At 38.2% G+C, this 26,991-nt stretch overlaps 1 protein-coding gene across 1 annotated transcript in view; it reads left to right on the top strand.

Moving 5' to 3' along the window:
* LOC111141973 (solute carrier family 15 member 5) overlaps positions 1-26,991 on the top strand; it is an 86,058-nt gene that overhangs the window by 41,694 nt on the left and 17,373 nt on the right. The window contains exons 6-7 of the mRNA XM_022494862.1: positions 7,087-7,275; positions 20,987-21,115. Coding sequence (XP_022350570.1) covers positions 7,087-7,275; positions 20,987-21,115 — 318 coding nt within the window. The remainder of the gene's footprint in view (positions 1-7,086; positions 7,276-20,986; positions 21,116-26,991) is intronic.

The following is a 26,991-nucleotide window of genomic DNA, read 5'->3' as shown; positions in this document are numbered from 1 at the left end:
CTAGTAGCGGGTAAGTAATACATTCTGCAAAGGCAGCAGATACATCTGACAATAAAATCATAGCTGTCTCTGTGAGAGTGGTTTATGGACACCCGCGTGTTCTCACATGAGCAAATTTCCTATTCTGGGAACTGGCCAAAATCATGGATCATGGCTCAGTAGAATTTCATACGCACAGTTGTGTTACATATCAGAGACTCGTACATCAGACTATCCATAAAAAAACCCATAGTTTTCTCAGTCAGTAAATTTAAGCAATAACTGAAGCATCTTAACATATCTATTTTTTAGGCTTAGTTTGCTTCAGTATGAAGTGGCAATGCTTGAATAAATTCTGACTTACTTTTATTTCATTGTGGTCTAATTTGGAAAATTATTACATGGCAGGGTAATAGGATGAACTATAAGAGCTTGAAGACTCTTATGTTCTTGGCTACAACCACACAGCCAATATTAAAACATACATTATTTATCCGAATATAATATCTCCTTTGGAACCATGTACTTTATCTTGTAAATACACATCTGCTAGGAGTTTAAAATGTATACATTCTGATAAACTGTGCTCTGCTTTGGACAAGTTATGATCTCATAGAAGTTAAGAATAAAAGTGGAATGGATTAAATTTAGGTTGGAATCAAACTTTGTTTTGAATTTTAAGAAAGTCATTTTTCACTAGCATCAGAGTGCAGTAGCAAATAAAAAGAAAATGTAGTTATCTAGATCCTTCAGGTAAAAATATGCTTTGCCCTAAAATATCTGGGTAAATGAGTTAAATATTTGTGCTTCACTTGAAATTGTCTGGAGAACCGTCTTTCATTGGATTTTGCTAGATTAGGTCTCATGGTGCTTTATGCTGGAGTAGTACTTCTCAAGTTTAATGTGTACCAGGAATCTCTGAGGCTCCTTGTTTCAGTGCAGATCTGAATTCAGTCCTTCTCTGGTGGCACTGGAGACTCTGCAGGTCTAGCAAGCTCCCAGGTGATCCCTGGTCAGGGACTAACTATGCTTTGAGTATTGAGGACAGAGGAAGAGGCCATGAGACTGCTGTGTCATGTTTCATGCCTGTGAATAGGTAGCAGGAGCCCAGGAAAAACTACCACTATTTCTTATCCGGTCAGAGCTACAATTCAGGAGTAGGCATTAAAAGCTGATGGCTAAGCCAGGGCCAAATCTGGCCCACCATTTGTTTTCACACTGCCCCGGCAAACGAAGAATTATTTTCACAGATGAACATTTGCTCTTGAGCCGAGGGTAAGAAGCAGTGACTTTAAACACCAGTTAAGGGAAATTCCATCACTTCCCCAAAAGAATTATTATCTTGAATTCCATCCATAAAAAATTTGTAGAAGCATATTCTATCTCTTGTTGCATAAATTACCTTCATATCTTCAAAATTTTGCCCTTTTGTCCCACAAACTCAAAAATGTTCAGTATTGGGCTTTTACAGAAAAAAATTGCAGATATCTTGTCTAAGCTACTGCCTCTAATGCTATAAACTTTTCAGAATAAAATACAACCTTGTTTACATAGTACAAGGTGATAACCAAAAAAAGGGGGTGAAGGGGTGGACATGATGTTTTTTATCTAAATTAGCCTTAATTAGGATGAAGGGCATCGTAGAAGACTCTCACAGAATTCGAATTCTAAAACAAGAAAGTTTGAAAACTTATTCTTACCTACCTCAACACTTTTGTTAGAGTTCATATGATTATCATGGACAATATAGTTTGTCCGATTTGTACAGCTTAATTTTTATGTAATGCCTAAACATACCTTCATCAGTTTGCTCAGGCTGCCATAACAGAATACCACAGACTAAGTGGCTCAAACAACAGAAATTGTTTTCTCACAGTTTTGGGTGATATAAGCTCAAGGTCAAGGTGTGGGAAGACTAGGTTTTTCCTAAGGCTTCTCTTCTTGGCTTGCAGACGGCCATCTTTTTCCTAGGTCCCCTCATGGCTTTTCCCCTGTGCATGCACAAACCTGGTGTCTTTTCCTCTTCTTCTAAGAACACTAGCTATATTGGATTAGGGCCTCACCCTTCTGCCCTCTTTTAACCTTAAGTACCTCTCTAAAACCTCTCTTCAAATAGTCACATTGGGAGTTAAGACTTCAACATATTATTATTATTTTTTTAAAATATTTTATTTATTTATTTGACAGAGAGAGATCACAAGTAGGCAGAGAGGCAGACAGAGAGAGAGAGAGAGAGAGGAGAAAGCAGGCTCCCCGCCAAGCAGAGAGCCCGATGCGGGACTCGATCCCAGGACCCTGAGATCATGACCCGAGCCGAAGGCAGAGGCTTATTAACCCACTGAGCCACCCAGGCGCCCCTCAACATATTATTTTAAAGGAGCATAACTCGCTCAACAGCAACAGTATATGTATGTAGAAATTCATCTCTAAAATTGGGTTACATATTGTAATGGATTGGCAACTCTTTTTTCCTTTCTCAGTGATACATAAAAACATGTTTCTTCTTAGAGTTGAATTCATCTTAGATTCAGGAAACATGTTACGTTAACAAACAAATAATGTTGAAAGCCTTTCAATAGTAAGTAATGGTCTCCAGTTCTGGCTTTCTCTGCCATCCGCCCAGAGGCAAATCATTTTCAAATTTTAGGTTTTGTTTATCTAATATACTAAATAATATGATTATAGAAATATTATTTAAATTGGCAATCTCTTTCTCTCTCTCTCTCTCTCTCTCACACACACACACACACACACTCTCTCTCTCTCTCTCTTTCTCTCTCTCTCTCTCATGGCAAAACCAAAGAATTTGATTCAATTTTCTCATATAAAAATTTATTTTCTGTACTTAAAAAGTATGTGATTTTTCTCAATTATTTAATTAAAAATTGTTTGTTTTTTAAGTTTCAAACTGCTCTACCAGTTTCCCCATATTATCACTAGCTTTGTCTCAGTGCTAAAATACGTAAGGTCATGTACTAGGGGCTCCTCTGCTTCGGGAGATTTTAAAGACTTTTTGGGTCTTGACCATGGCCCTCTAGACTGGCTGAGTGGTGCTCTTTTGTGTTAGCTCTCTAACAACCTCTTCCTCTTCCTTAACTTACTTCCTCTTTCATTATCATTTATTTTTTAGCAACTTCCTAAGAAAGGGCATATGAAAAGTATAATTTTCCAAGAATTTATATAATTGAAAATCTTTTTACCCTTCTACTTGATTAATTGATTGTACATTGAATTCTAGGTTGACAATAATTTTTCTTCATAATTTTGAAGCTATTATTCTGATTGTGATCCACAGACTTGAAGGACGGTTGAAAAGCCCAGTTCCTTCTTCTGCTCGTTTCTGTGTTTATGACATCTTTTCCTAGCTGGAGCACTCTTCCTATCAATGTTATTCTAAGATTCCATGTTATTGTGCCCTGGTAAATGTCTTTTCAACCACTGCACTATTCATGGGTACTCTCACTGTTCTCTCAATCAGAGAAATTTTCTTTTATTTTTAAAATATAATTTCCTCTCCTTCATTTTACCTGTATTTCAACACTATTGATTATAATAGGGGTTGGACTCTCTTAAAATAATCCAGATAAGTCTCTTTAAAAATTTTTTTGGGGGGAGAGAGAGAGAGAGAGAGCACACTTGTGCGTAAGCAAGTTGAGGGGAGGGGCAGAGGGAGAGGAAGAGAGAAAATCCCAAGCAGCCTCCACCTACAGCATGGAGCTCAGATAGCACAACCCTCAGAGGATGACTTGAGCCAAATCAAGAGTTGGTCACTTAACCAATTAAGCCACCCACGTGCCCCCAAATAAGTCTCTTAAAAAAAATGTTGACTCTTGACTCTATTGAGGTATGATTGATCTACAAAATCTGTACATATTTAATGTACACAACTTGATGAGTTTAGATACCTTTTATTGCTTCTTCTTGCCTAATTGTTCTGGCTAGGATTTCCAGTAATACACTGAATATCAGTGGCAAGTGTGGGCCAGTAAATGTTTCAGAAGAGCAAAGCAAAGGCTCTAAGGTGAGAACGAATTTAAGATAGTCAAGAAAAACAAAAAATGTGGCTGAAAGTGGTTAGAGAGGAGAAAGTAGCAAGCAATTAGAGTGAGAGGATAGCACAGGCAAGATCATAAAGGCCACGTTAAAGATTTGAGAGTTCATCTTAATTGTATAAAAACCTATAGACAGAATTTAAGCAGGAGAGTAACATTTAATTTGCATTTATATAAGATCTCCCTGACTGTTGGGTGCTTAAGGAGGCACAGGTGCATAAGAGTGAAAACAGGAAGACGATTAAATATGTTATTGCACATAGCCTGGGTTAAAAATAATAATGAGTCGGACTAGAATGATGGCAGTGGCTATGAAGTGAAGCAGGTTAATTCACAATATATTTTGAAGTAGAATCTGGATAACTTAATAATATATTTGGAGATGAGGGAAAGACAGAGGATCCCAGATTTCTGCCTTGAGTAGGTGAAGGTACTGGAGGAGATGGGGAAGAGTGAAAAGGAAGCAGGGAAAGATCAAAAGTTCTGTTTTGTGTCACCACCTCTTTGAAACCTTCCCTTAGAGATTACTTATCTTTCTGACCTTTCTTTCCATGGTTTTAGCTTTTGTCTTGACACCAAATGTAAATATGTTTAAAAGCATTGACTAGATGTTCTCTTCCCTCACTCCCCATCATTTTTTTAATTTCACCTGACCTTAAATTTCCATTCCTTGCCAATGACTCATTAATCTTCATCTCTTGACTCAACCCACCTTCTGACCTATGATTCACATTTTCAATTGTTCTCTGAGCACTTCTCTTTAAATTATCTTTGTGACTCTACCTCAACTCAAAATCAAATTCATTTTCTCCCTGTCGTGGATCTTCTTTATATTATTGGCACTACCATCTTTCCAGTCACCTAGACTTGTACTCAACTTTGACATCTTCTTCCTCCTTGCTCTTGCTATGGTTTTATCAGTGGAATCTATTGTACCTCATGTTTCTATTCTCTATGTTTTCTGAAAGTGGGAGCCATGACTGTAACTTAAGTCCCCAGTACACTTTATCAGGATTATTTTTTAACTTCCTAACTATCTTCCCACTTCCAATACCTCTCCCATTCTATCAACCAGCACATAGCCTTCAGAGTAATCATCCCAAATGACAGTTCTAATCATTTCACTTGTGTCTCAAATCTTCAGTGATTCCATTACCTTCAGAGCAACTTACAAATTCCTTAAAAATATATTAAATGCCTCTTATGATCTATCTTGTCCCCTGATTCCCAAATAACTTGTTTCTCACTATTCTGAAAATCTGATTCTTTCACAACTCTGTACTTTTGCTCATGCCAATGATGCTGCCTTTACCTCTTCATATGGACTCCCTTCTTTTTTTTTTTTAAAGATTTTATTTATTTATTTTACAGACAGAGATCACAAGTAGGCAGAGAGGCAGGCAGAGAGAGAGAGAGGAAGAGAACCAGGCTCCCCACTGAGTGGAGAGCCCAATGTGGGGCTCGATCCCAGGACCCTGGGATCATGACCTGAGCCGAAGGCAGAGGCTTTAACCCACTGAGCCACCCAGGTGCCCCTACCTTCTTTCTTTAAAGCATAAAATTATTTCTCTCACCTCCCCAGCTAGAAATAAGTTCTTCTTCTTAGATTCCCCAATAGAGTATAAGTCTGCAATGACTGAGAACAGATATTTTTTAATCTTATATCTCCAACTGTGCCTAACATACTGCCTTGCATGGAACAGGAAGAGAGTAAATACTAAATTGAATTGATATATTAGCTCTTTTTCTGATGAATCTATAATGTGCCAAGTAATCTAAATCAATGCAATTATGTGATGAATGTGATCTTAAAAGTAGATAATATTGAAACTCAAATTTTTTATATAAGCTGTTCAAAGAACCAAAATCTCGACCTCACTAATGAATGAGCCTTCCTGGAACCAAATTTCAAATAAAAATAAATTAAAAATTCCTCAAATTTTCTGTTATTCAGATTTCCTCCCTTTTTTTACACCTTCTATTTCTTAGAGACTCAGTAAAGAGCAGACCTTACAGATATATTTAAATACTGAGATATAATCAAAAAATTTACCTACCAGTTTCTCTATCAACCAAAACAAACACTAAGCTATTTAAACATTAGATTGATTTTTTTGAATTGAAAGCTTTGCCTTATCTGAAATTTTATGCAAGTTAGCAGAATGTGACTATCTCTAAATTTCAAGTAAATTCCATCTAGCTCAAGTTTGCGTCTGCTCTAACAATGGGATTAGTCCAGTAATATGAATGAAAAATTGGGAAATGGAATGGTTGCAGTGGATATAAACTGTAACAAAATCGTGGCAAAATCCCTACTTATTTTCAACCAAAATTTTCTAGATAATTCCTCAAGAATAAAAGGGAAAGAAGAGCAAGATGACTTTTTGAATAATTGCTTCCATTTATACTCTTTATCTAGCTAATTCACCTTTACTATTTTTTTTCTAAACAAAAGTTTCTAGTCCTTAATGCTCTACAAAGATCAGAGAAATGTCCGAAAACTGAGGACTGATAATGCGGATTATTTCAAACCATTTTTAAATGATTAAAACCTTGTGAAGAGATCACTCTATTTTAAATTTCCCCCAAACTATTTTTGACTCCTATAAATCTTAAAAAGTTATCAAAAATAATTTATCTGAGGACAAAAATTCAAAACTATGGCTTTATCTTCAATAATTGCTCCCTATTGCTTTCAGGAGCTATTATAATAATACCAGTACAGTGTCTTATTTAAATCTCAGAGTCACCCTACAAAGGTAAGCATTATTAACCCCATCTTAAGAGCTGAGGAAAGTGATCATGAGGTTAACTAATTTTCCAGAAGCCCTCTAAGCAGTAAATCGGGAAATAGGGAGTCCGTGCAGTTGTTTCTTAGAGACCAGAGTCAAAGCAGCATAGTCAGATAACACAGTTAGCTGGCATCTGGGTAGTCTCAGGGCAAAATATATTGAGCAAACATCTCTGAGTGTCAATGTGTAAAAATGCCATGGACTATTACACTGATTTGGGGCTCTTTTTTCTTTCTTTTTTTCTCTGCATTATTTTCCTTAAGTAGCTGGAAATCTTTCTGCTGCATTGTCTGTGATGGTAGCTGGCTTCTTTGAAATACACAGAAAACACTTCCCTCCAGTGGAGCAGCCTCTTTCAGGCAAAGTCGTCACCGTTTCTTCCATGCCCTGTTTCCACCTGGCTCTTCAGTATGTTTTACTTGGAGTGGCTGAAACACTGGTCAGCCCAGCCTGTGAGTAATGATTTCATCACCTCATGTAAGAACACACCAAGTCTTTACACAGAACACATCACCTCAAGCGGTTGGCGACCTATTCACTCTCTGGAGATTTCCCACAATGTTTCAGAACAAGCCTATTTATCACCCTCATTTAAAAAAACAAAAATGTTTAATTTCTCTTCTTCCTCTGCCAGATACAGAAAAATTATTAATTCTACCTCAATGTAGATGGAAGGAAAGATTTATGAACTTAGTTAAAAGCAGTAACTATTTGGTCAAATACACAATAGGAGGAAAAAAACTGCTAAAACCTAGAAGACAAGTCCAATATACCTACATAAAAGCTCTTCTGTTTTTCTTCTTCCCGCCTCCTGCCTTCTCACTCACAGACAAACTCACATATATACTCCCTCCAAAAGTGACATTTATAATGTACCCTGAGAGTATATAAACATGCAAATGAAATGAAAATTTGAGCCAATTTTCCAGATAACTCATTGTCTTTAAATTAAGTTACACTAAATTAAGTGTGATCACTTGTGTTTCATAAGACAGGTTCAAAATAACTTTATTAAATATCAAGGGTTTTCTGGATTATCTAGATTGCTGATATTAATTAAACCAGCCATTTTAAAATTCATCAAGATAGTTCAGTGACTTCTTGCAATACAACAGAGTGTGTGTGTGTGTGTGTGTGTGTGTGTGTGTGTATTTATCAGTGTAATCTATTTCATCTTATTTTTTACCTTCTTTCCCTGCAGTGGGAGCCCTGATAGTAACTCAATATACTTTATTGAGATTATTTTTTAACTTCCTATCTTCCTATTTCTACTATCTCTTCCACTCTATCAACCAGCACACAACCTTTAGAGGGTTGATTCAGCTGATCTGGTTGGCTAGGCATGTGTCCCCTTCCTCCCTCACCACTCCATGTGCATCCCTCCCAAAGTGGCACACTAGGTGGAAAAAGATGACTTACTTCATAGAGAAGGAACATTCTTCAGTCAAGGTATATGAGTAGCTACATCCCCATGGTAGAACCACCAAACAAACTCTCAGCATCATCTGTAGGAGAATGTAGGGTAGTCAAGTTTCCAAGACTCCAGACACATCCAAATGAGGGGCTGCATGTGCAGTCTGCCTTTCAAAAAAAAAAAAAATCTATGAAATTATAACTATATATGCCTACTAAACCTCTTTTTTTTTTTTTTTTTTTTAAGATTTATTTATTTGGGGCACCTGGGTAGCTCAGTCAGTTAAGCATCTGCCTTTGGCTCAGGTCATGATCCCAGAGTCCCAGGATCAAGTCCTGCATCAGCTTCCTGCTCGGCTTCTCTCACTCCCTGTGCTCCTCCCCCAGCTCATTTATTTAACTCTCTCTGAAATAAATAAATAAAATCTTTTACAAAAAAAAAAAATTAAAAAAAAAAAAGATGTATTCATTTTTGAGAGAGAGAGAGAATCTTAAGCAGACTTCCTGCTGAGTGAGTAGCCTGACTCAGGCCTCCATCTTCCAACCCTGAGATCATGACCTGAGCGGAAATCAAGAGTGGGACACTTACCTGACTGAGCCACCCAGGTACACCTGTATTAGACTTCTTTTTATAATTTTAAATCATTTCACTCAATTCATTTTATATAAATAAATTGTCTTATGAGATTCTAAGATGGGCCTATCACTGTTTGACACTACAAGAAATACAGAGGAACTATAAAAGAATGCCATCGCACAAATGTTTGTGACTTCCCTGATGTGGTTTCCAGAAAATTGTCAAAATTTTGTAGGCTAGATGTGAAGCAAGGTAACAGTAATGTGGGTGATGACTGAATGCAATCAGGAAATTCCCAGACAGTTTAGCAATAGTGGTTCAACATACAAAAGCCAGAAGGGGTCTACAGCCATACCACCCTGAACGTGCTCGATCTCATCTGATCTCAGAAGCTAAGCAGGGTCGGGCCTGGTTAGTAACTGGATGGGAGACAAAAGCCAGCAAGATACTTACAACCATAGACTATTAAAAAGGCAGATTATGTGATATAAACCACTTAGTCTACCCTTCACTGATTTACCCACGAGGAAATCAACATCCAACTAAGTCAACTGTCTTATCTGCTATTATAGATCATGGGGTAGGGACCAGAAGACTTTGTTTCGATTCCCAGCTTTGTCACTTACTACATTTGTGACCTTGAGAATTCATGCAACCTCTAAGCTTCACTTTTCTGATCTTTTAAAAAGGAAATAATTAAAATTCTTCCTTAAACCTATAAACTCCCAAAATTGAACCAGGAAGAAATCGACAACCTGAATAGACCGATATCTAGTAACGAGATTGAAGCAGTGATCAAAAACCTCCCAAAAAACAAGAGCCTAGGACCTGACGGATTCCCTGGGGAATTCTAACAAACTTTCAGAGAAGAAATAACACCTAGTCTCCTGAAGCTGTTTCAAAAAATAGAAGCAGAAGGAAAACTTCCAGACTCTTTTTATGAAGCCAGCATTACCCTGATCCCCAAACCAGGCAAAGACCCTACCGAAAAGGAGAATTTCAGACCAATCACTGATGAATATGGATGCTAAGATTCTCAACAAGATCCTAGCAAACAGGATCCAAGAGTACATTAAAAAGATTATCCACCATGACCAGGTGTGATTTATCCCTGGGATACAAGAATGGTTCAACATTCGCAAATCAATCAATGTGATAGAACAAATCAATAAGAGAAGAGAGAATAACCACATGGTCCTCTCAATTGATGCAGCAAAAGCATTTGACAAAATCCAGCATCCGCTCCTGATTAAAACGCTTCAAAGTATAGGGATAGAGGGAACATTCCTGAACTTCATAAAATCTATCTATGAAAGACCCACAGCAAATATCATCCTCAATGGGAAAAAGCTTGCAGCCTTCCTGTTGAGATCAGGAACATGACAAGGATGCCCACTCTCACCACTCTTGTTCAACATAGTATTAGAAGTCCTAGCAACAGCAATCAGACAACAAAGAGAAATAAAAGGTATCCAAATTGGCAATGAAGAAGTCAAACTCTCTCTTGTCACAGATGACATGATTCTTTATATGAAAACCCAAAAGACTCCACTCCCAAACTACTAGAACTCATACAGCAATTCAGTAACATGGCAGGATACAAAGTCAATGTACAGAAATCAGTGGCTTTCTTATACACTAACAATGAAAATAGAAAGGGAAATTAGAGAATCGATTTCATTTACTATAGCACCAAGAACCATAAGATACCTGGAAATAAACCTAACCAAAGAGGTAAAGGATCTGTACTCAAGGAACTACAGAACACTCATGAAAGAAATTGAAGAAGACACAAAAAGATGGAAGACCATTCCATGCTCTTGGATCAGAAGAATAAACATTGTTAAAATGTCTATACTGCCTAGAGCAATCTATACTTTTGATGCCATTCTGATCAAAATTCCACCGGTATTTTTCAAAGAGCTGGAGCAAATAATCCTAAAATTTTTATGGAATCAGAAGAGACCCCGAATCACTATGGAAATGTTGAAAAACAAAAATAAATCTAGTGGCATCACATTACCTGATTTCAAGCTTTACTACAAAGCTGTGATCACCAAAACAGCATGGTACTGGCATAAAAACAGACACATAGACCAGTGGAACAGAGTAGAGAGCCCAGATATGGACCCTCAACTCTATGGTCAGTTAATCTTCGACAAAACAGGAAAAAATAAACAGTGGAAAAAGACAGTCTCTACAATAAATGGTGCTGGGAAAACCGGACAGCTATATGTAGAAGAATGAAACTCGATCATTCTCTTACACCGTACACAAAAATAAACTTGAAATGGATAAAAGACCTCAACATGAGACAGGAATCTATCAGAATCCTAGAAGAGAACATAGGCAGTAACCTCTTCAATATCAGCCACAGCAACTTCTTTCAAGATATGTCTCCAAAGGCAAAGGAAACAAAAGCAAAAATGAACTTTAGGGACTTCATCAAGATCAAAAGCTTCTGCTCAGCAAAGGAAACAGTCAACAAAACAAAGAGGCAACCCATGGAATGGGAGAAGATATTTGCAAATGACAGTACAGACAAAAGGTTGATATCCAGGATCTATAAAGAACTCCTCAAACTCAACACACACAAAACAGATAATCATATAAAAAATGGGCAGAAGATATGAACAGACACTTCTCCAATGAAGACATACAAATGGCTATCAGACACATGAAAAAATGTTCATCATCACTAGCCATCAGGGAGATTAAAATTAAAACCATATTGAGATACTACCTTACACCAGTTAGAATGGCCAAAATTAGAAATACAGGAAATAACATGTGTTGGAGAGGATGTGGAGAAAGGGGAACCCTCTTACACTGTTGGTGGGAATGCAAGTTGGTGCAGCCACTTTGGAGAACAGTGTGGAGATTCCTCAAGAAATTAAAAATAGAGCTTCCCTATGACCCTGCAATTGCACTACTGGGTATTTACCCCAAAGATACAGATGTAGTGAAAAGAAGGGTGATCTGTACCCCAGTGTTTATAGCAGCAATGGCCACGGTCGCCAAACTGTGGAAAGAACCAAGATGCTCTTCAACAGATGAATGGATAAGGAAGATGTAGTCCATATACACTATGGAGTATTATGTCTCTATCTGAAAGGATGAATACCCAACTTTTGTATCAACATGGACGGGACTGGAAGAGATTATGCTGAGTGAAATAAGTCAAGCAGAGAGAGTCAATTATCATATGGTTTCACTTATTTGTGGAGCATAACAAATAACATGGAGGACATGGGGAGATGGAGAGGAGAAAGGAGTTGAGGGAAATTGGAAGGGGAGGTGAACCATGAGAGACTATGGACTCTGAAAAGCAACCTGAGGGTCTTGAAGGGGCGGGGGGTGGGAGGTTGGGGGAACAAAGTGGTGCGTATTAGGGAGGGCACATATAGCATGGAGCACTGGGTGTGGTGCAAAAACAATAAATACTGTTACGCTGAAAAGAAATTTTAAAAAATATATGAAAAGAAAAAAAATTCTTCCTTATATCACAGCAGCAATGTAAGAATCAATGGGAATGGGGACTACTCCTTGAGAACTAAATGACAACATGTGAAGGGTATTTTGAACTGTAAATTGAAGAATTACTAAACAAACAAAAAGAATTACTCTTCTGGGAGGCAGTACAGCATAGTGGTTAATATCTAAATCAGACAAATATGAGTATAAACCCAGGGCTTTAAACCCAGTTCTGCCATTGACTAAATGTGTGACTCTAGATAAATTATTCTGCACTTCTGAGCCTTTCTCATCATCTATAAAATGTGGAATGATTGTTATCAGGACTAAGTGAAATGTTTTATGGAGAGGAAAAGGCAGAGTATCAGTATATGGACAGCACTCAATAATTAGCAACTGTAATGTATGCTGCTAGTATTAGTATTCTGATCTTTCACATGAATGAATAGGGCAAGACTCAGGACTCAAGCACATATATCCTGCTCATAGCTCTTTCTACCACACCTACCATAAGCTGAACACCAGGGACCTGGTAGTGTGAGGAAAATTGTATCTTTCTCATGTGAGTCATCCTACATCCCCCCCTTTTTTAAAGTTTTATATATTTGAGTGAGAGAGAGAGACAGAGATAGCAAGAGAGAGCACAAGTGGGGAGGAGAGGAGAAGCAGGCTCCCCACTGAGCAGTGAGCCCAATGCAGGATTCAATCCCAGGACCCTGGGATTATGACCTGAGCCAAAGGCAGACACTTAACCAACTGAGCCACCCAGGCACCCTCCCCCCCAATCTCTTTTTTTCCCTTACTTCTCACCTCCAATCCAACAGCAAGACTTAGTCTTTACTCTGAAATATAATCTAAATCTCACCATGTCTCACTATCTTCTTCGCTCTCCACTAGTCTACACTAGTTATCTCACTAATTCTGTCAGAGCCTCCTAACTTGTCTCCCTGCTTCTTCTCCTGCCCCAGGAGTCCATTCTCCAAAACAGCCATCATGCTCTTTCCAAAAGAGTTCCTACCATTCCCCAGCTTCAAATTTCTCAATAGGATTTTGGAGATAAATTCCTTAAATGGTGAATAAGTACATGGTTTGGCCTTTTGTACTGCTCCAACTATATTTTGTAACATTATTTCCTCTGACCACTCCACTAGAAATTTAATGATCTTCATTCTGTGTTTCTAAAGAGTCAAACTTATTTTCACCCCAAGCCCTTTGTGTTTGCTCTTCTCTCTACCTAGAATCCCCTTTCCTCTGTTTTAAAGTGTCTGGCTTCTTCTCAACATCAAATTTTCTCAAAGATGATTTCTTCAGAGAGGTTGTCCAGGTGATCCTATCACTTTCACTCCATTACCCTCTTCCGTTTTTTCTAATAGCACTTGTCAGGACCTTCAATTATCTTATTTATATGTGTATGTTTACTGCCTGCCTCTCACTATGAGAATGTGCCGTGTTTAAGTCAAGATTCTTATCCTTATTGCCCATCCTTATGGTCTACTGTTCTTCCTTCCTTAAAAGTGCCTGTACAAAGCAGACGACATAAATATACTGAATAAACAAATTAATTAATAAAATCTATAGCTATTTCTATGTGAGTACAATAAAAATATATCACTCAAATTACCGACAATGTCCTACGTTGATGGCATTGAGCAAGGAAGCACAGTGGGTTACTTCCCAAATTTCAGTGGACATTGTTTACCATACTAAGTCATGTTATAACTTGGAGATGATCTACAAGAAAAAACAACACACACACACACACACACACACACACACACAGAGAAAAGTTTTCAAATTATGGCTTAATTACAGCACTGTATACCCCAGCTATCTCATAACCTGTGTTTGTTTTATTTATTCAAAAATACTGTGTTGGTATCTATAATATGACTAACACTACTCTAGAACCTTAAGGTAAATCAATTTAAAAAAAAATAGATGAAAATTTCTGCCATTGTAGAACCTAACTTCTACCAAAGGGAGAAAGATCGACTAGGATACACCTCAATGAGAAGTAATAGATACACAAAGACTTGAAAAAGTTGAGAGAGTCAGCCACAAGGATATCTGGAAAGAACATTACTGTTAGCAAGGGAGTCATTAAATGTAGAGATTAGAGTGTATCTGGTAATGAAGGGTAAGGAGTCTCATGCAGCTGGAGGAGAGTAAGGAAGAGAAAAACTAGTAAGAGATGAGTCAGAGTGGCTGTTGTAAAGACTCTGACTTGGGCTCTGAGTGAAATGGGAAAAGGGATGACATGACATTACTCACACTTTTAAAGAAATCTTCTCTCTGCTGTCTAGAACATACTACCCTGAAGAAAAAGAGACATTAAGAATATACTACAATAAGGAAAAGGATAGAAGATAGATGAATTAAGGGAAGAAATGAGTGCCTCAGACCAGGAGAGTAGCAGTGTAGGTAGTGAGAATACTATTCTAAAGAAGGAACAATAGGGTATGAGAAAAAGAGAAGACTTACATCTAAGTTTATGGCCTGAGCACCTAGAAAGTTGCAGTTGCCATCTACAGAGAGACAAAAGGCTACAGGGGGAATAAGGTTTAGGGATAAGATCACCAGTTTCATTTTGGACATGAAAAGATGTCAGACTGAAGTGACAAATAGGGAATTGAATATCCAAGTCTGTATTTTCATATTGAACTAAGAGATCTATGCAAATTTGAAAGTCATAAGCATATCAATGATATTTAAAGCAATGGGACTAGTTGAGATCACCAAGGGAGTCAGGGTACACTGGGAGTCAGTGTAGACAAAGAAGAGGGTTCAAGAACTCAACCCTGAAGCATATCATCATTAAGACATTAAAAGAAGATGAGAAGTCTGCAAAGAAGAGAGAAAAGAAGCAAGAAAAAGCAAAACCAAGAGAGCAATATCTTACCACATGAAGAAATGGTATCAAGGAGGAAGGAGTGTTCATCCATGTCAAATGCTGCTAATATGTCAAAAAAGATGAGGACTGAGAATTGACCGTTGGGTTGAGCAATTTGGCAGTTACTAGTGGTTTGGAAAAGAGCTTTCTTGTGTGGGATATGGGAATGCAGAAAAGCCTGTTTAGAATGAGTTGAAGGGATAATGGGAAGAGAATTATAGATAATTCATCTTAAGAATTTTGCAGCAAAAGAGAGCAAAGAAATGGGACAGTAACTGCCAAAGAATGGGGTTAAGAACAAGTTTTCGTGTTTGAGGAAGGAAAGATAATGGCATCATACCGCATGTTGGTGGGAATGATTCAAATGAGAGGGAAAATTTTAAAAAAGAGGGAAAATCGATGGTATTAGGAGGGGGAAAATTACTGCAAGGAGAGAGTTTGAGATCTCATTTGCAAGTTGAGAATATGGCTTTAGATAGAAGCAAGGATGGTTTATCAATGGTAACAATGTGGAGAGCAGAGTGCGTAGAGGCAAAAACTCATGGGTGCATAAGTAGGTGAGGCGATTCCTGTGGAAATTCTCTGCTGGCTGACTGATTATTTTCAGTGAAGTAGGGTGTCAGGCCATGAGCTTTGAGTGAGGATGGAAGGATAGAGTTGGGGGATGTGAGGAGAAGGGAGAGGTAAGAAATTGTTGTCTAAGACAATGAGAGAGTGAATGAACTCGGGAGTTATAGAAATTGCCAGGGAGCATTAGGAGACCATTTGAGATTTGTGGTCAGGAATTTAAGATGAGTTGGTCAACATGGTTATGGTTACATGTTTTTCTTCCAGAAACGTTAGACTGCGTGGATCTAGGAGCAGAGATGGCAGGGAGTGAATTGTTGGGCCAATGAGTCTCCAAAAAGCAAGTGAAAGGCGAGGGAATGAGGACATGTGAAAGAATATGATCATAACAATTAACCACGGAATTTAAGTTGGTTAAAAAGAGTAGTAGGAATATAAAGGCATGAAAGAGGTAAGAATAACAAAAGGAGCAGAGCAGTGGAGTGGAGATCCTAAAGGAGTCTAAGCATTTTTGTGATTGAATAGCAGACAGTAAACTCTGAAGACAGAAGGTTGTAGTCAGAGGGGGATGCACAAAGTTGAGATAATGGAATGCTTACAATTACTGGCCTAGGGCATGGGTTGGCAAGCTTTTTCTGAAAAGTGTCAGATTGTAAATAGGCTTTTCATACCAGCCAGACCCTGTTACAACTACTCAACTGTCATTGTAGTGTATGAGCCATCATAGGCGTATCTAATGAAGGAGTACGGCTGTGTTCCAATAAAACTTTATTTACAAACAGGTAGTGGGCCAAACCTCACCTGATGGTAGGTAGTTCACCAACTCCTGGTCTGAGGGACAAGTTTCAGGGTGTGACTGTGGTAATGAATGGCTAAGGTAGAGTGGAGGATGAGGACATTAGAAAGAAGGTCATGGGACTGAGAAACCAAGATCTAGCAGGATGGAAGTTTTGATGGGTGATCTCTGTATTTGATAAAATTGCCAGGAACTAAGGCAGGACTAGAACTGGAGAATATGAAAAGGTGAGAGGAGCTGATGACTTCGAATAACAGAGGAAAATGTCCTAGAGGTTGACAGATGACTGCACAAGAGAGAAGTATTAGGTGATGCCATCGAATGATATTGACATAATCAGAAACAATAAGCCAAAGCTTTTTAGGGATGAGGAAGGAATGATGATCTGAAAATGGCTAATAGGATAAAGTTCCGTTTTCTGGGACCGGGATACTTCTCTTACATGTGTTCGAAATAACTTCTCACCAAACATAATAAGCACACCAAACAGTTGATAAACAAAATTAGAGTAAAAGAAATTTTGGCAATGAGTCCCCAGCACCAGGGGCCTCAGGAAAGTGGTTATAGCCCCGCGGTCTGTAGATTCCACAGATGCTGTGATGGGGCATCCTTGCAAACACTAACCAGCCTCCACCTGGAGGCACATTTCAGCTCTCCTTGGCAGGACCAGCTTTCACATGTACCGAATATTTTTTACTGTGTCTTCAAGGTAAAATGAGAATTTTGGGATAGTGGCAGACTTGTGGATACTATCTCTGCTATTATGTGTGAAAAGAAGTACCGCAGAGCCTAAAAAATCAGGTTGATGATCACTAAAGTCGAAAGAGATCAGAACATGCAAGTCGGTGCCTGAAAATGGAGATCTGAGGACTTGAAAAGCTAAGTTCTCTAAAAGGGAACCGGAGGCTTTCAAAACGACTAAAATGACACCAAAGAGAGATTAACCAGCAGTCAGAGAGCTGGCAAAGTGTGTTCATGAATTATATACCGCACCAGAAGTTCTAGCAAGAGAAAAGCATAGGATTAATAATTAACTAGCAGAGTAATAATGGGCTTGTACGTTCTGCTTTTTCTCAGTGAAAGAAATCGGCCTACTTAGTCTTTCTGCCCATTGTTTGTCTCCTCATATTTATAGAAAGGAAAGTTCATAAGCCAAATCCTTTTTATAACAGTGAATCATTTCTTCCCAAAGCCTCTTCAGCATTTCTCTCATATGGTCCTCCAGATCTTCCAGGAAAAAAAAAAAAAAAAAAAAAGCACACACACACAAAAACTTGTGAGCTTGGCCTCGGGCTCCTATGGGGTGATTTGCGCTGCACAAGAGAGCCATGGCACCCATGGCCCCTTGACGCCGATATTTGAAGCCCTTCTCCACAGTGTTTTATTTATCACCATCATTATCTTCACTTCCAGTAAGTATTTGTGGTATTAAGAGCCTGTTAATACTGCCCTTAGCATCGCACATGTCTCTCTGCTCTCTGCCCTCCCAGAGTGGAAAATCCTGGAAAGATACCCCAGTGCCTGAGCCCACGGTGGGCTCGGCCTCATTACGCAGTCCATTTGCCGAAGCGCAGTTAGGGATTCCTCTGAACGTTTATTGGAGGAGAAATAAAAACGTGCAGGACATGCAGAAACCAAAACAGAAATGTTAAATGAATGCTAAGAAAGTGAATGAATACATTTATAGGATGTATTAGTAAGTTTATTCAAAAGGGCCAAACAAATGCAGTTTTTCTGGGGGAAAAGGCACATAAACCAGGGCTGACGTTTTCCTGAAAGAGAAGGGAGGAGATAGTAAGATCTCTTTCTCGAAAAGAAAACTAAGGGGCGCCTGGGTGGCTCTGTCACTTAAGTGTCCAACGCTTGTGCGTCCAGGTCATGATCTCAGGGTCATGAGATCGAGCCCGGAGCTGAGCTTCCGGGCTGGGTGTGAAGCTTGTTTAAGATTCTCTTTCTCCGGGCGCCTGGGTGGCTCAGTGGGTTAAAGCCTCTGCCTTCGCCTCAGGTCATGGTCCCAGAGTCCTGGAATCGAGGCCCGCATCGGGCTCTCTGCTCAGCGGGGAGCCTGCTTCCTCCTCTCTCTCTGACTGCCTCCCTGCCTACTTGTGATCTATCTCTCTGTCAAATAAATAAATAAAATCTTAAAAAAAAAAAAAATTCTCTCTCTCCCTCTCCTTCTGTCCCTCCCCTATCTATTAAAAAAAAAAAAAGGAGAAGAAAAGGAAGCTGGAGGTTTTTAGTCTCTCCAGTATACTGGTTTTCTATCACCACTTTTCTTTTTTAAACGAATTTTAATGTTTATTTATGATCTCTCACTGTAGACAAATTTGCAAAGTACAAACGAGTAAGGAGAAGCAAAATTAAAAATTCAATAATTCAACCACTCTAAGCTAACGCTGTTCCCGTTATTTTATGTATTTTCTTCTAATTTTTCACCACACATAATACAAAAGAGAGAGATTAGTGCAATAAACTCCTGTGTATTCACATTCTAGCTTCAATAGTTTTCAAGCCAGCCAAACTTGTCTCATCTCCACCCTCACTTGCACACTCTCTTCCTCCTCATTGTATAATTTTGAAACAAATCCCAGATATCATAGTATGATAAATGTTGTAAATATTTTAGCATGTACCCCTAAGGTTGCCATGCATATTTTAATATAGTTAATATCATATGTACAAAATCAGATATACTCATTTTCATCTATGTCTGATACCAGAAAAATTTGGGAGGGCCTTTTTAAATTAACACATCATGTATTATTTGCTTCAGGGGTACAGGTCTGTGAATCATCAGTCTTACACAATTCACAGCACTCAACATAGTACATACCCTCCCCAATGTCCATCACCCAGTCACCCCATCCCTCCCTCCCAAACCCCCTGCAACCCTCAGTTTGTTTCCTGAGATTAAGAGTCTCTTATGGTTTGTCTCCCTCCCCCATCCCATCTTGTTTCTTTTTTTCCCCCTCCCTACCCTCCATGGCCCCCCACCCAGCCTCTCAAATTCCTCATATAAGAGAGAACATATGAAGATTGTCTTTCTCTAATTGACTTATTTTGCTCAGCATAACATCCTCTAGTTCTATCCACGTCATTGCAAATGGCAAGATTTTGGGTTTTGATGGCTGCATAGTATTCCATTGTGTATGGAATGGAATCTTTATCCCACATCATCTTTATCCATTCATCTGTTGTTGGACATCTAGGTTCTTTCCATAGTCTGGCTATTGTGGACATTGCTGCTATAAACATTCGGGTGCACGTGTTGGGGGGGTTTAAGTGTTTATTTGAATTTCAGTTATTTAATATACACATAATATTATATTAGTTTCAAGTGTTTAAACAGTGATTCAGTGAGTTCACACCTCACCTGGTGCTCATCACAGGTGCACCCTCTAATCACCAACACCTATTTCACCCATCCCCCAACCCCTCCCCTCTGGTAACCACCAGTTTGTTCTCTATAATTAAGAGTCTGTTCAAAAAAGTTATTTGTAACTGAAATTTAAAAAAAAAAAAAAAAAAGATTTCCTTCTTGATTTTTTTTCAAACTTTTGCCACCATTACCCCAACAATGACCTGGGGGAAGGAAGATAACCTTTTAGGAGACCCAAAGCTTAAGCTATAGTCTCTCTTTAGGTAACCTCTCCTTAAATAGGATAATTTAAATGCATGTAAAGGACTTTGCCAAGTAGGAACCATGTGACTTGGTAAGATTATTACTGTTAAAAATAGCCAACCTGATTCAGTTCCTACAAGTCAGCATTTTACATACATTATAATATTACATATACTTATAGCAAGTAAGAGCCACAGCACCTCTGCAAGTGAGTGATGATATTATTCCCATTTTGTAGAGAGGAACACTGAGGCTTGGAAAGTTTAAATAACTTACTTAAAATTGCAGAGGTAGTAAATAGTTGACCTGGGATTTTAGCAAAATCTTGTCTCATTCCAGAACATCCTCTTAGCCTCCATGCTGACTTTACATGATAAATTCAACTTTTCTAGAGGGAAACTAATGATTTACGTAAAAATCACAGGATCATAGACCTTATTACTAGATTGTCATATTACCTAGTACAAGCCTCACCTCAATCCAAAATTAGTAAGAAGTATTCATATCGGGGTGAAATTTGGGTGAATACATTGGGACACTTAAACCACCAAGTAATTAAATTTTCCATGTAGCTGTTATGTAGAGTATGTTTTGCCATATTTTACTCCTTTACATATTTTTTGCCATATTTTACTCCTTTTAGACACATGTAAATTGTAACATCATAGTATGCCTTACTGTAGTAACTTTAACGAAGTCCAACCCCAATTTTGCCTTTATCAGTAAACTTTCTTTGAGGTATGATCAACACTAATTTGAATAATATTCTATGGAAGTATTTTACAGAGAATGTTCTAAATTTTTACTTTCTCTTTTCCTTTCAGTCTCTGTAATACACAGATTTGTTCCAAGTACCATCAGAGGAACCTCTATGAACTTTTTGACACTATTCAATGGATTTGGTTGTTTCATGGGGGCATTGCTGGTGGAGATGGTATATGTCATCTCAGAAGGTAAAAATAGGTTCATGGTATGCTTACATATATATATTGATTTGATGACTAGAGAATTGGGAGACAAAATCTTAAAAGAAGGGCTTTGCCAGTGTAGTCTTTTTTTAATTGATCCACTTTTGCAATTAAGATAGAATTAAGATAGGAAATAGACTCTTGCTGTATTCATTAATTTCTGGGAATTGTTTTTCTTTTGATAGGAGGAGGTAATTACAGAATGTCACTTCTCATGAGACCCTGTCTGCTGTCTTTCTTTAGTGTATTTTAGAACAAATCAGTCATTATATTCTTATTAGATCTTTCAGTGAGGTCATATTCAATAATGCCTCATAACTGGCAGAGATAATCTTCAGGAAAGGTAAGTCCTATGGAAATGTAGGTGAATGGGGTCTATGGATGATCTTTTTTCCCTGTGATTTTCCAGAAATCATGTCTATGCAAACCAAAAGAAACTGTGAATTGAATAGCAAATGGTCTTGAAAAATTTTTCCCATAGTAATTGATCAGGAGATACACCCCATCTGAAAAATTCACATACAACTAAAAAATACTACTCATACGTGTGCTGACAGAAAAATCAACAGAATGACAATGATTAGATGTCATGGTGAAATGTCTCTGACTGTATTTTAAATCCACAAGCTTTTTCCTTTATTTGTTCTAAGATGTTAACATGGCTTAACATTTTTTTTAAATTTACTTTTGTTTATTTTATGAAAATACTACAAGCTTGTTCTCTACTTTCAAAGGTATTTACAGTTGTGCACTTAAAATAATGTAAAGAAAGTGTTGGTTTGGGATCTCCTGTAACAAATTTAATTTACATAGTTTCAAACTATGGAAAAATTAACTTCTATGAATGAGAAACTCCTTTTAACACTATCTACATTCAAAAAATATTTATGGATGACCACTCTGTTCCAGGGACCATGTTGGACAGTGGGGATACCATGACAAGGAAATACACACTCCCAAATCCTCACAAAATTTCCAGGGGCATAGGGAAGAAGTAAAATTAAGAAGGATAAATTTGATGATAGGTAGAGTAGCATTCTAGGGAACAAATGTACAATCCTTGATTGATTATTAATAAGATGAATTATTGCCCTTGTCTTAGTTAACTGAGAAAGTGGAACAAGTGTGTATTGCAATAATTCCTGTGTGCCAGGTTCTGTCCTACGTGGGATTTGTGAGATATGGTTCCATCTCTCAAAGGATGAAAATTCAAACTGTCATAATAACTCTGTGAACAGCAGCAAGTTGTTCACTGCTCTGGTGGTTAGATTCTTTATGTATAAATAAGGAACAAAGCACTGGCATTAGAGTTTTATAGGATAACCAGGAAAAGTCTTACCTATATCTCTACCTAAACATTTTTTGTGTTCAGCATACATTTATTTTCTTCAATAGTACTCAATGAAGATGTTTCTGAAATTTTTTTTTTTTTTAAGATTTTATTTATTTGAGAGAGAGTGAGGGTGCACAAGCAGAGGGAGCAGCAGGTCCCTCACTGAGCAGGGGCCCAGATACAGGACTCTGTTCCAGGACCCTGGGATCATGACTTGAGCCAAAGGCAGACACTTAACCGACTTAGCCACCCAGGTGCCCTGAAAATTTGCTTTTAAGAATGTCTATAATCAAACCATATTTGACAAATTCTAGAAGAACTACAAGGTCAAATTACTTTTTTTACAATTACTATCAGCTTATCTTTTATATAAATCTACTTTTTTCCTATGTATGTTTGAGGAACATACCCAGTTAGACAGAGCTTCACAAGACTGTTCTCACTTGAATCATTAGCCACAAGTTCAGAGGTTCCCCAGGATGGCCGTCACTTCTGATAAGCTGGCTATAAATGTGGAGGTCCCCACAGACCCCCTTCGGTTTGACAATTTGCTAGAATGACTCACAGAACTCAGGAAAGCACAGTACTTATGATTACAGCTTTATGGTGGCAAAAAAATACAAGTCAGAACAAGGTCTAAGAAGGTTCCAAAAGCGAAACTTCTTTCTTGAAGGGTGCAGTGGCTAGCTGGTGCACCACTGTGTGACAATATGCAGAATATGGCCAACCAGGGAAGTTTCCTTGAACTTCGGGTGTGGAATTTTCATTGAGTTTTAATGATGTACGCAGGATTGATTGCACCATTGGCCATGTGATAGAACATAGTCTCCGGCCTCTTTGCTCCAGAGTTGGGCTACCGCAGGGCTCAAAGCCTCAACCCTCTAATCCTGGGCTTGGTGTTCCTGGCTGGCCCGGCTCCTTCTGGGTCATCTCATTAGTATTAACTATCAGGTGGGGCTGGAGGGGCCCACCCTGTATAACAAAGGCATTCCAATTACTCAGGAAACTCAATGGGTTTAGTGTTTACCAAACAGGACCCAGGACAAAGGCCAGGCAAATTCTCTATTACACACAATTATTCGTGTCACCCACTTCATCGAAAACCTACATTTTTCTTGAGAATCTGAATAATATGATAAGAACTCTTATTTACATTATTGCATTTATTGCAGCAATCATATAAAGGCAATGTTATCCTTATTTTTGAAACGTAATCAAAACAGGAAAAAAAAAAAAAGCAAAGTAGTCGTGTCATCACAACTAGTTACTCACAGAGATCTGACCCTTTCAGTATTCTGAAACCAACATCAATATTGCTTTTAATACACCAACAGCTATTATGAGTCACACAGTGTGAGGGCTTTTTAAATGACAGTTGTTAGTTCTGAAAAACAACCTCCTCGGATGGGGGTCTGCATGTTGGATATTCCTGATAATATTCTAAATATAATAAAAGATGTATAAACAAAAGTCTATATTATTTTGGTGGAGTTCACCAAGGACAAATGGTGAGGACATCTTAGCCACATGGTTGTGAGTGGAATGCTCTGTGAACTTGCATTCAAGAGAACACCATTTAAATTACTACTTATTATTGCAATTTACTTATTCTTTTAAAGCTTTTTGTTGGTGGTGGCGGTGTTCGTGATAATACTGTGTTACATTAAGTCTTCTCTCAATAAGTTAGAATCTTTTTTTAAAATTTAAATTCAATTAGCCAACATGTAATACATCATTAGTTTCAGTTGTAGAGTTCAATAATTCATCAGTTGCATATAACATCCAGTACTCAAAAAATATGGAAATCTTCACAAATTTGCATGTCATCCTTGCGCTGGGGCCATGCAAATCTTCTCTGTATCCTTCCAATTTTAGTATACGTGCTGCCGAAAGGGGCACCCAATAAATTAGAATCTTACAATTGGATGTTAACATCGGAGGCCATCTAGTCTAACATTGTACCCAAAACTAGATGTACACAGTGTCACCAAATACCTAGAAAATTTCTCTGCTTTGCACGTTACCTTGTCTGCCCATCTGCTAACAACCATGTTCCACAGAATAAGTCTAATTTTCTATCCACATACTAACTCTTCCAACATTTGCTAAGTATTCGGAGAAACAATGAGGTACAGTGTTCAAATCCAGTAAACAGTGTTCAAATCTAGTGAACACATCTAGATCTGTGTTCCCGGTTTCTGTGCCAGTAACAACAATACAGAGTTCATCATGCTGTTATCAGGATTAAGTAATTAACACACGCAGTAAGTGCTCCATAAAGATGGCTATGGTCTAGTACTATGGCTTCTAGGATTAAACTTTATCAACCCAGCGTCTCTCTCCCTTTCTCTCTCTCTGCATGACAACAGAGATTGTGTTGACTATTTCAGTAGTTGCATTGTGCTTATGGTCCTATAAAACCTGAGGCTTTTTATTTTGTTATCAGTTGCTCTTAGTTAAGTTTCACTCATCCTATCACAATTTTTTTTTCTGATTAAATGCAAGACTTTATCCTTGATAAATGTGAATGCACCATCTTAAGTAACAGACATTTTTTAAAACTTGATTCGGTCACCTAGTGAATTACTAATCTTTATTGCTTTACTAGCTTTGTGTAATCTGCAAACTTAGTAAGCAAGTTCCTAGACTTCTTCCAGGTAATTGACAAAATTGGTGAATTAGACAGGACCAAAAATAGAGCCTTGTGGAAAGTTCCCACGGACGTCACTCACTGCCAATTATCAACTAATCTTCCCCTTTTGGATGTAATCAGCTCCCACTTCTTCTAATTGCTATCATTCAGCCCATGCTCTTCTCCACCGTTCCCTGAAAGACGTCACAAAAGACTTTGTCATATGTTTTTCTGGGAGCAGGATATATCTGTGTTTTGATAATCCCTTTAGCCATCAGAATAGAATTCATCAAGAAAGTAAATGATGTTATTTAGAGGATTTGGTTCTTGTGACCCTAACTTGGCTCATGTGACTAATAGGGCCCCTAAAAAAGAGTGATCCTTTGACTTCCGGTAGGTTACCATCTTCCCTAAGATGGTTTCCTCTTATTTGAAAAAGGGAATGCTGCACTCCACTTTTCTCAGAGATGACAAGAGGATAGAATTAAATAGTGCATTTGATCATTTTCAGACCAGAGATTCTTTTAAATAGAAAATTAAGTCATATATGATATAGTAGCCCCTCTGGTTAAAAACAAGACCAGTCTTTTAGTCAAACAACCAGACCAGTTTTTTTGACAGAACCGACCAGAGCGACACCAGCACTGCAACTATGTACTTAAGCCTCCCACACGCCTCTGCATTCCATTTAGCATATAAGATATTTTAAACCTTTAAGGATTCATGTCAGCTGAGCATGTGTGTATGTGAGTGTGTGTAAGTGTGTGTGTGTGTAAGTGTTGGTCTATGATTGGGAGAGATGATCGGCTCTCACAGTCTCCCAGTCTCCAAGCCGCATTAGTCATTTTTAGCACCATGATGGAGAATGGTGTGAATGCGGTAAATTCAAAAGATTTCTCAAAACTTGACTGTGCAGACAGATAACTGTTAGAGTGACATTTTCAGTACAAGTGAGAAAACTGATCCTTCTGGGATCTCTAACTCCGAGTGCTTTAAAGGAGAAGATACAAGACTAAACCCATCCTCCTACACTAATCATTTCAGGAATAGTTTCTCTAAAAGTAGCAATGCTAATATGAGGGAGTGAAAAAGTCAGTCAAACTGCTTATTTCCACTATATCCCATTAGCAACCAGATCAATTTTCTCACACGCATGGGTTCAAGCTTACCTTTTGACAAAAATAACAAAACAGAATTCAGTGGAAAGTGACATCTTAGTTATGGACGTGCAGGTGATTGAAAGATCCAAAGCAAAAATGTCTAAGGGAAAAAGAATAATTGGGCAGAATCAAGAAGTGAAGGAATACATCTTCTTGTCCCTGTTAGTCCTTCCGCCTAGAGTTCAGGAAAGGAGCAAAGGATTTTGCTGTTTGATTCCCATCAAGATCATTTTAAATTAAAAATGTGATTGTTTAAATTCCTCATTTGAATATCTGTGATTATTGAGACCACGGACAGCCATGACAGCCTGAATCACAGAGTCACTCTTGAAAGAGGAATTTACAGTTGTAGTAAACTTGAAAGAAAATATTTATACACCTGGAAAGGTATTTAACTGGTTTCCATGGGTCCGTGCTTATTTTCCCAGAGATATTTCTTTCAAATTCATGCCAGTGCCTCAGGTCCAGCCTCACCTGGGTTTTGAGATGAGATTTTTAGACCTAAGTGTTGGGGCCAATTTAATGTTAAAACCTATTTAACTGGGGCACCTGGGTGGCTCAGTGGTTAGAGCCTCTGCCTTCGGCTCAGGTCATGATCCCAGGGTCCTGGGATCGAGCCCCGCATCGGGCTCTCTGCTCAGCAGGAAGCCCGCGTCCTCCTCTCTCTCTGCCTGCTTCTCTGTGATCTCCGTCTGTCAAATAAATAAATAAAATCTTAAAAAAAAAAAAAAACCTA

The sequence above is a fragment of the Enhydra lutris genome, unplaced genomic scaffold (genome assembly GCF_002288905.1).
Source record: "Enhydra lutris kenyoni isolate GAN:26980312 unplaced genomic scaffold, ASM228890v2 scaffoldscaffold7, whole genome shotgun sequence".
Taxonomy (NCBI): Eukaryota; Metazoa; Chordata; class Mammalia; order Carnivora; family Mustelidae; genus Enhydra; species Enhydra lutris.
The sequence above is the reverse complement of the archived record's forward strand: the minus strand, read 5'-3'. Positions and strand labels throughout refer to the sequence as shown.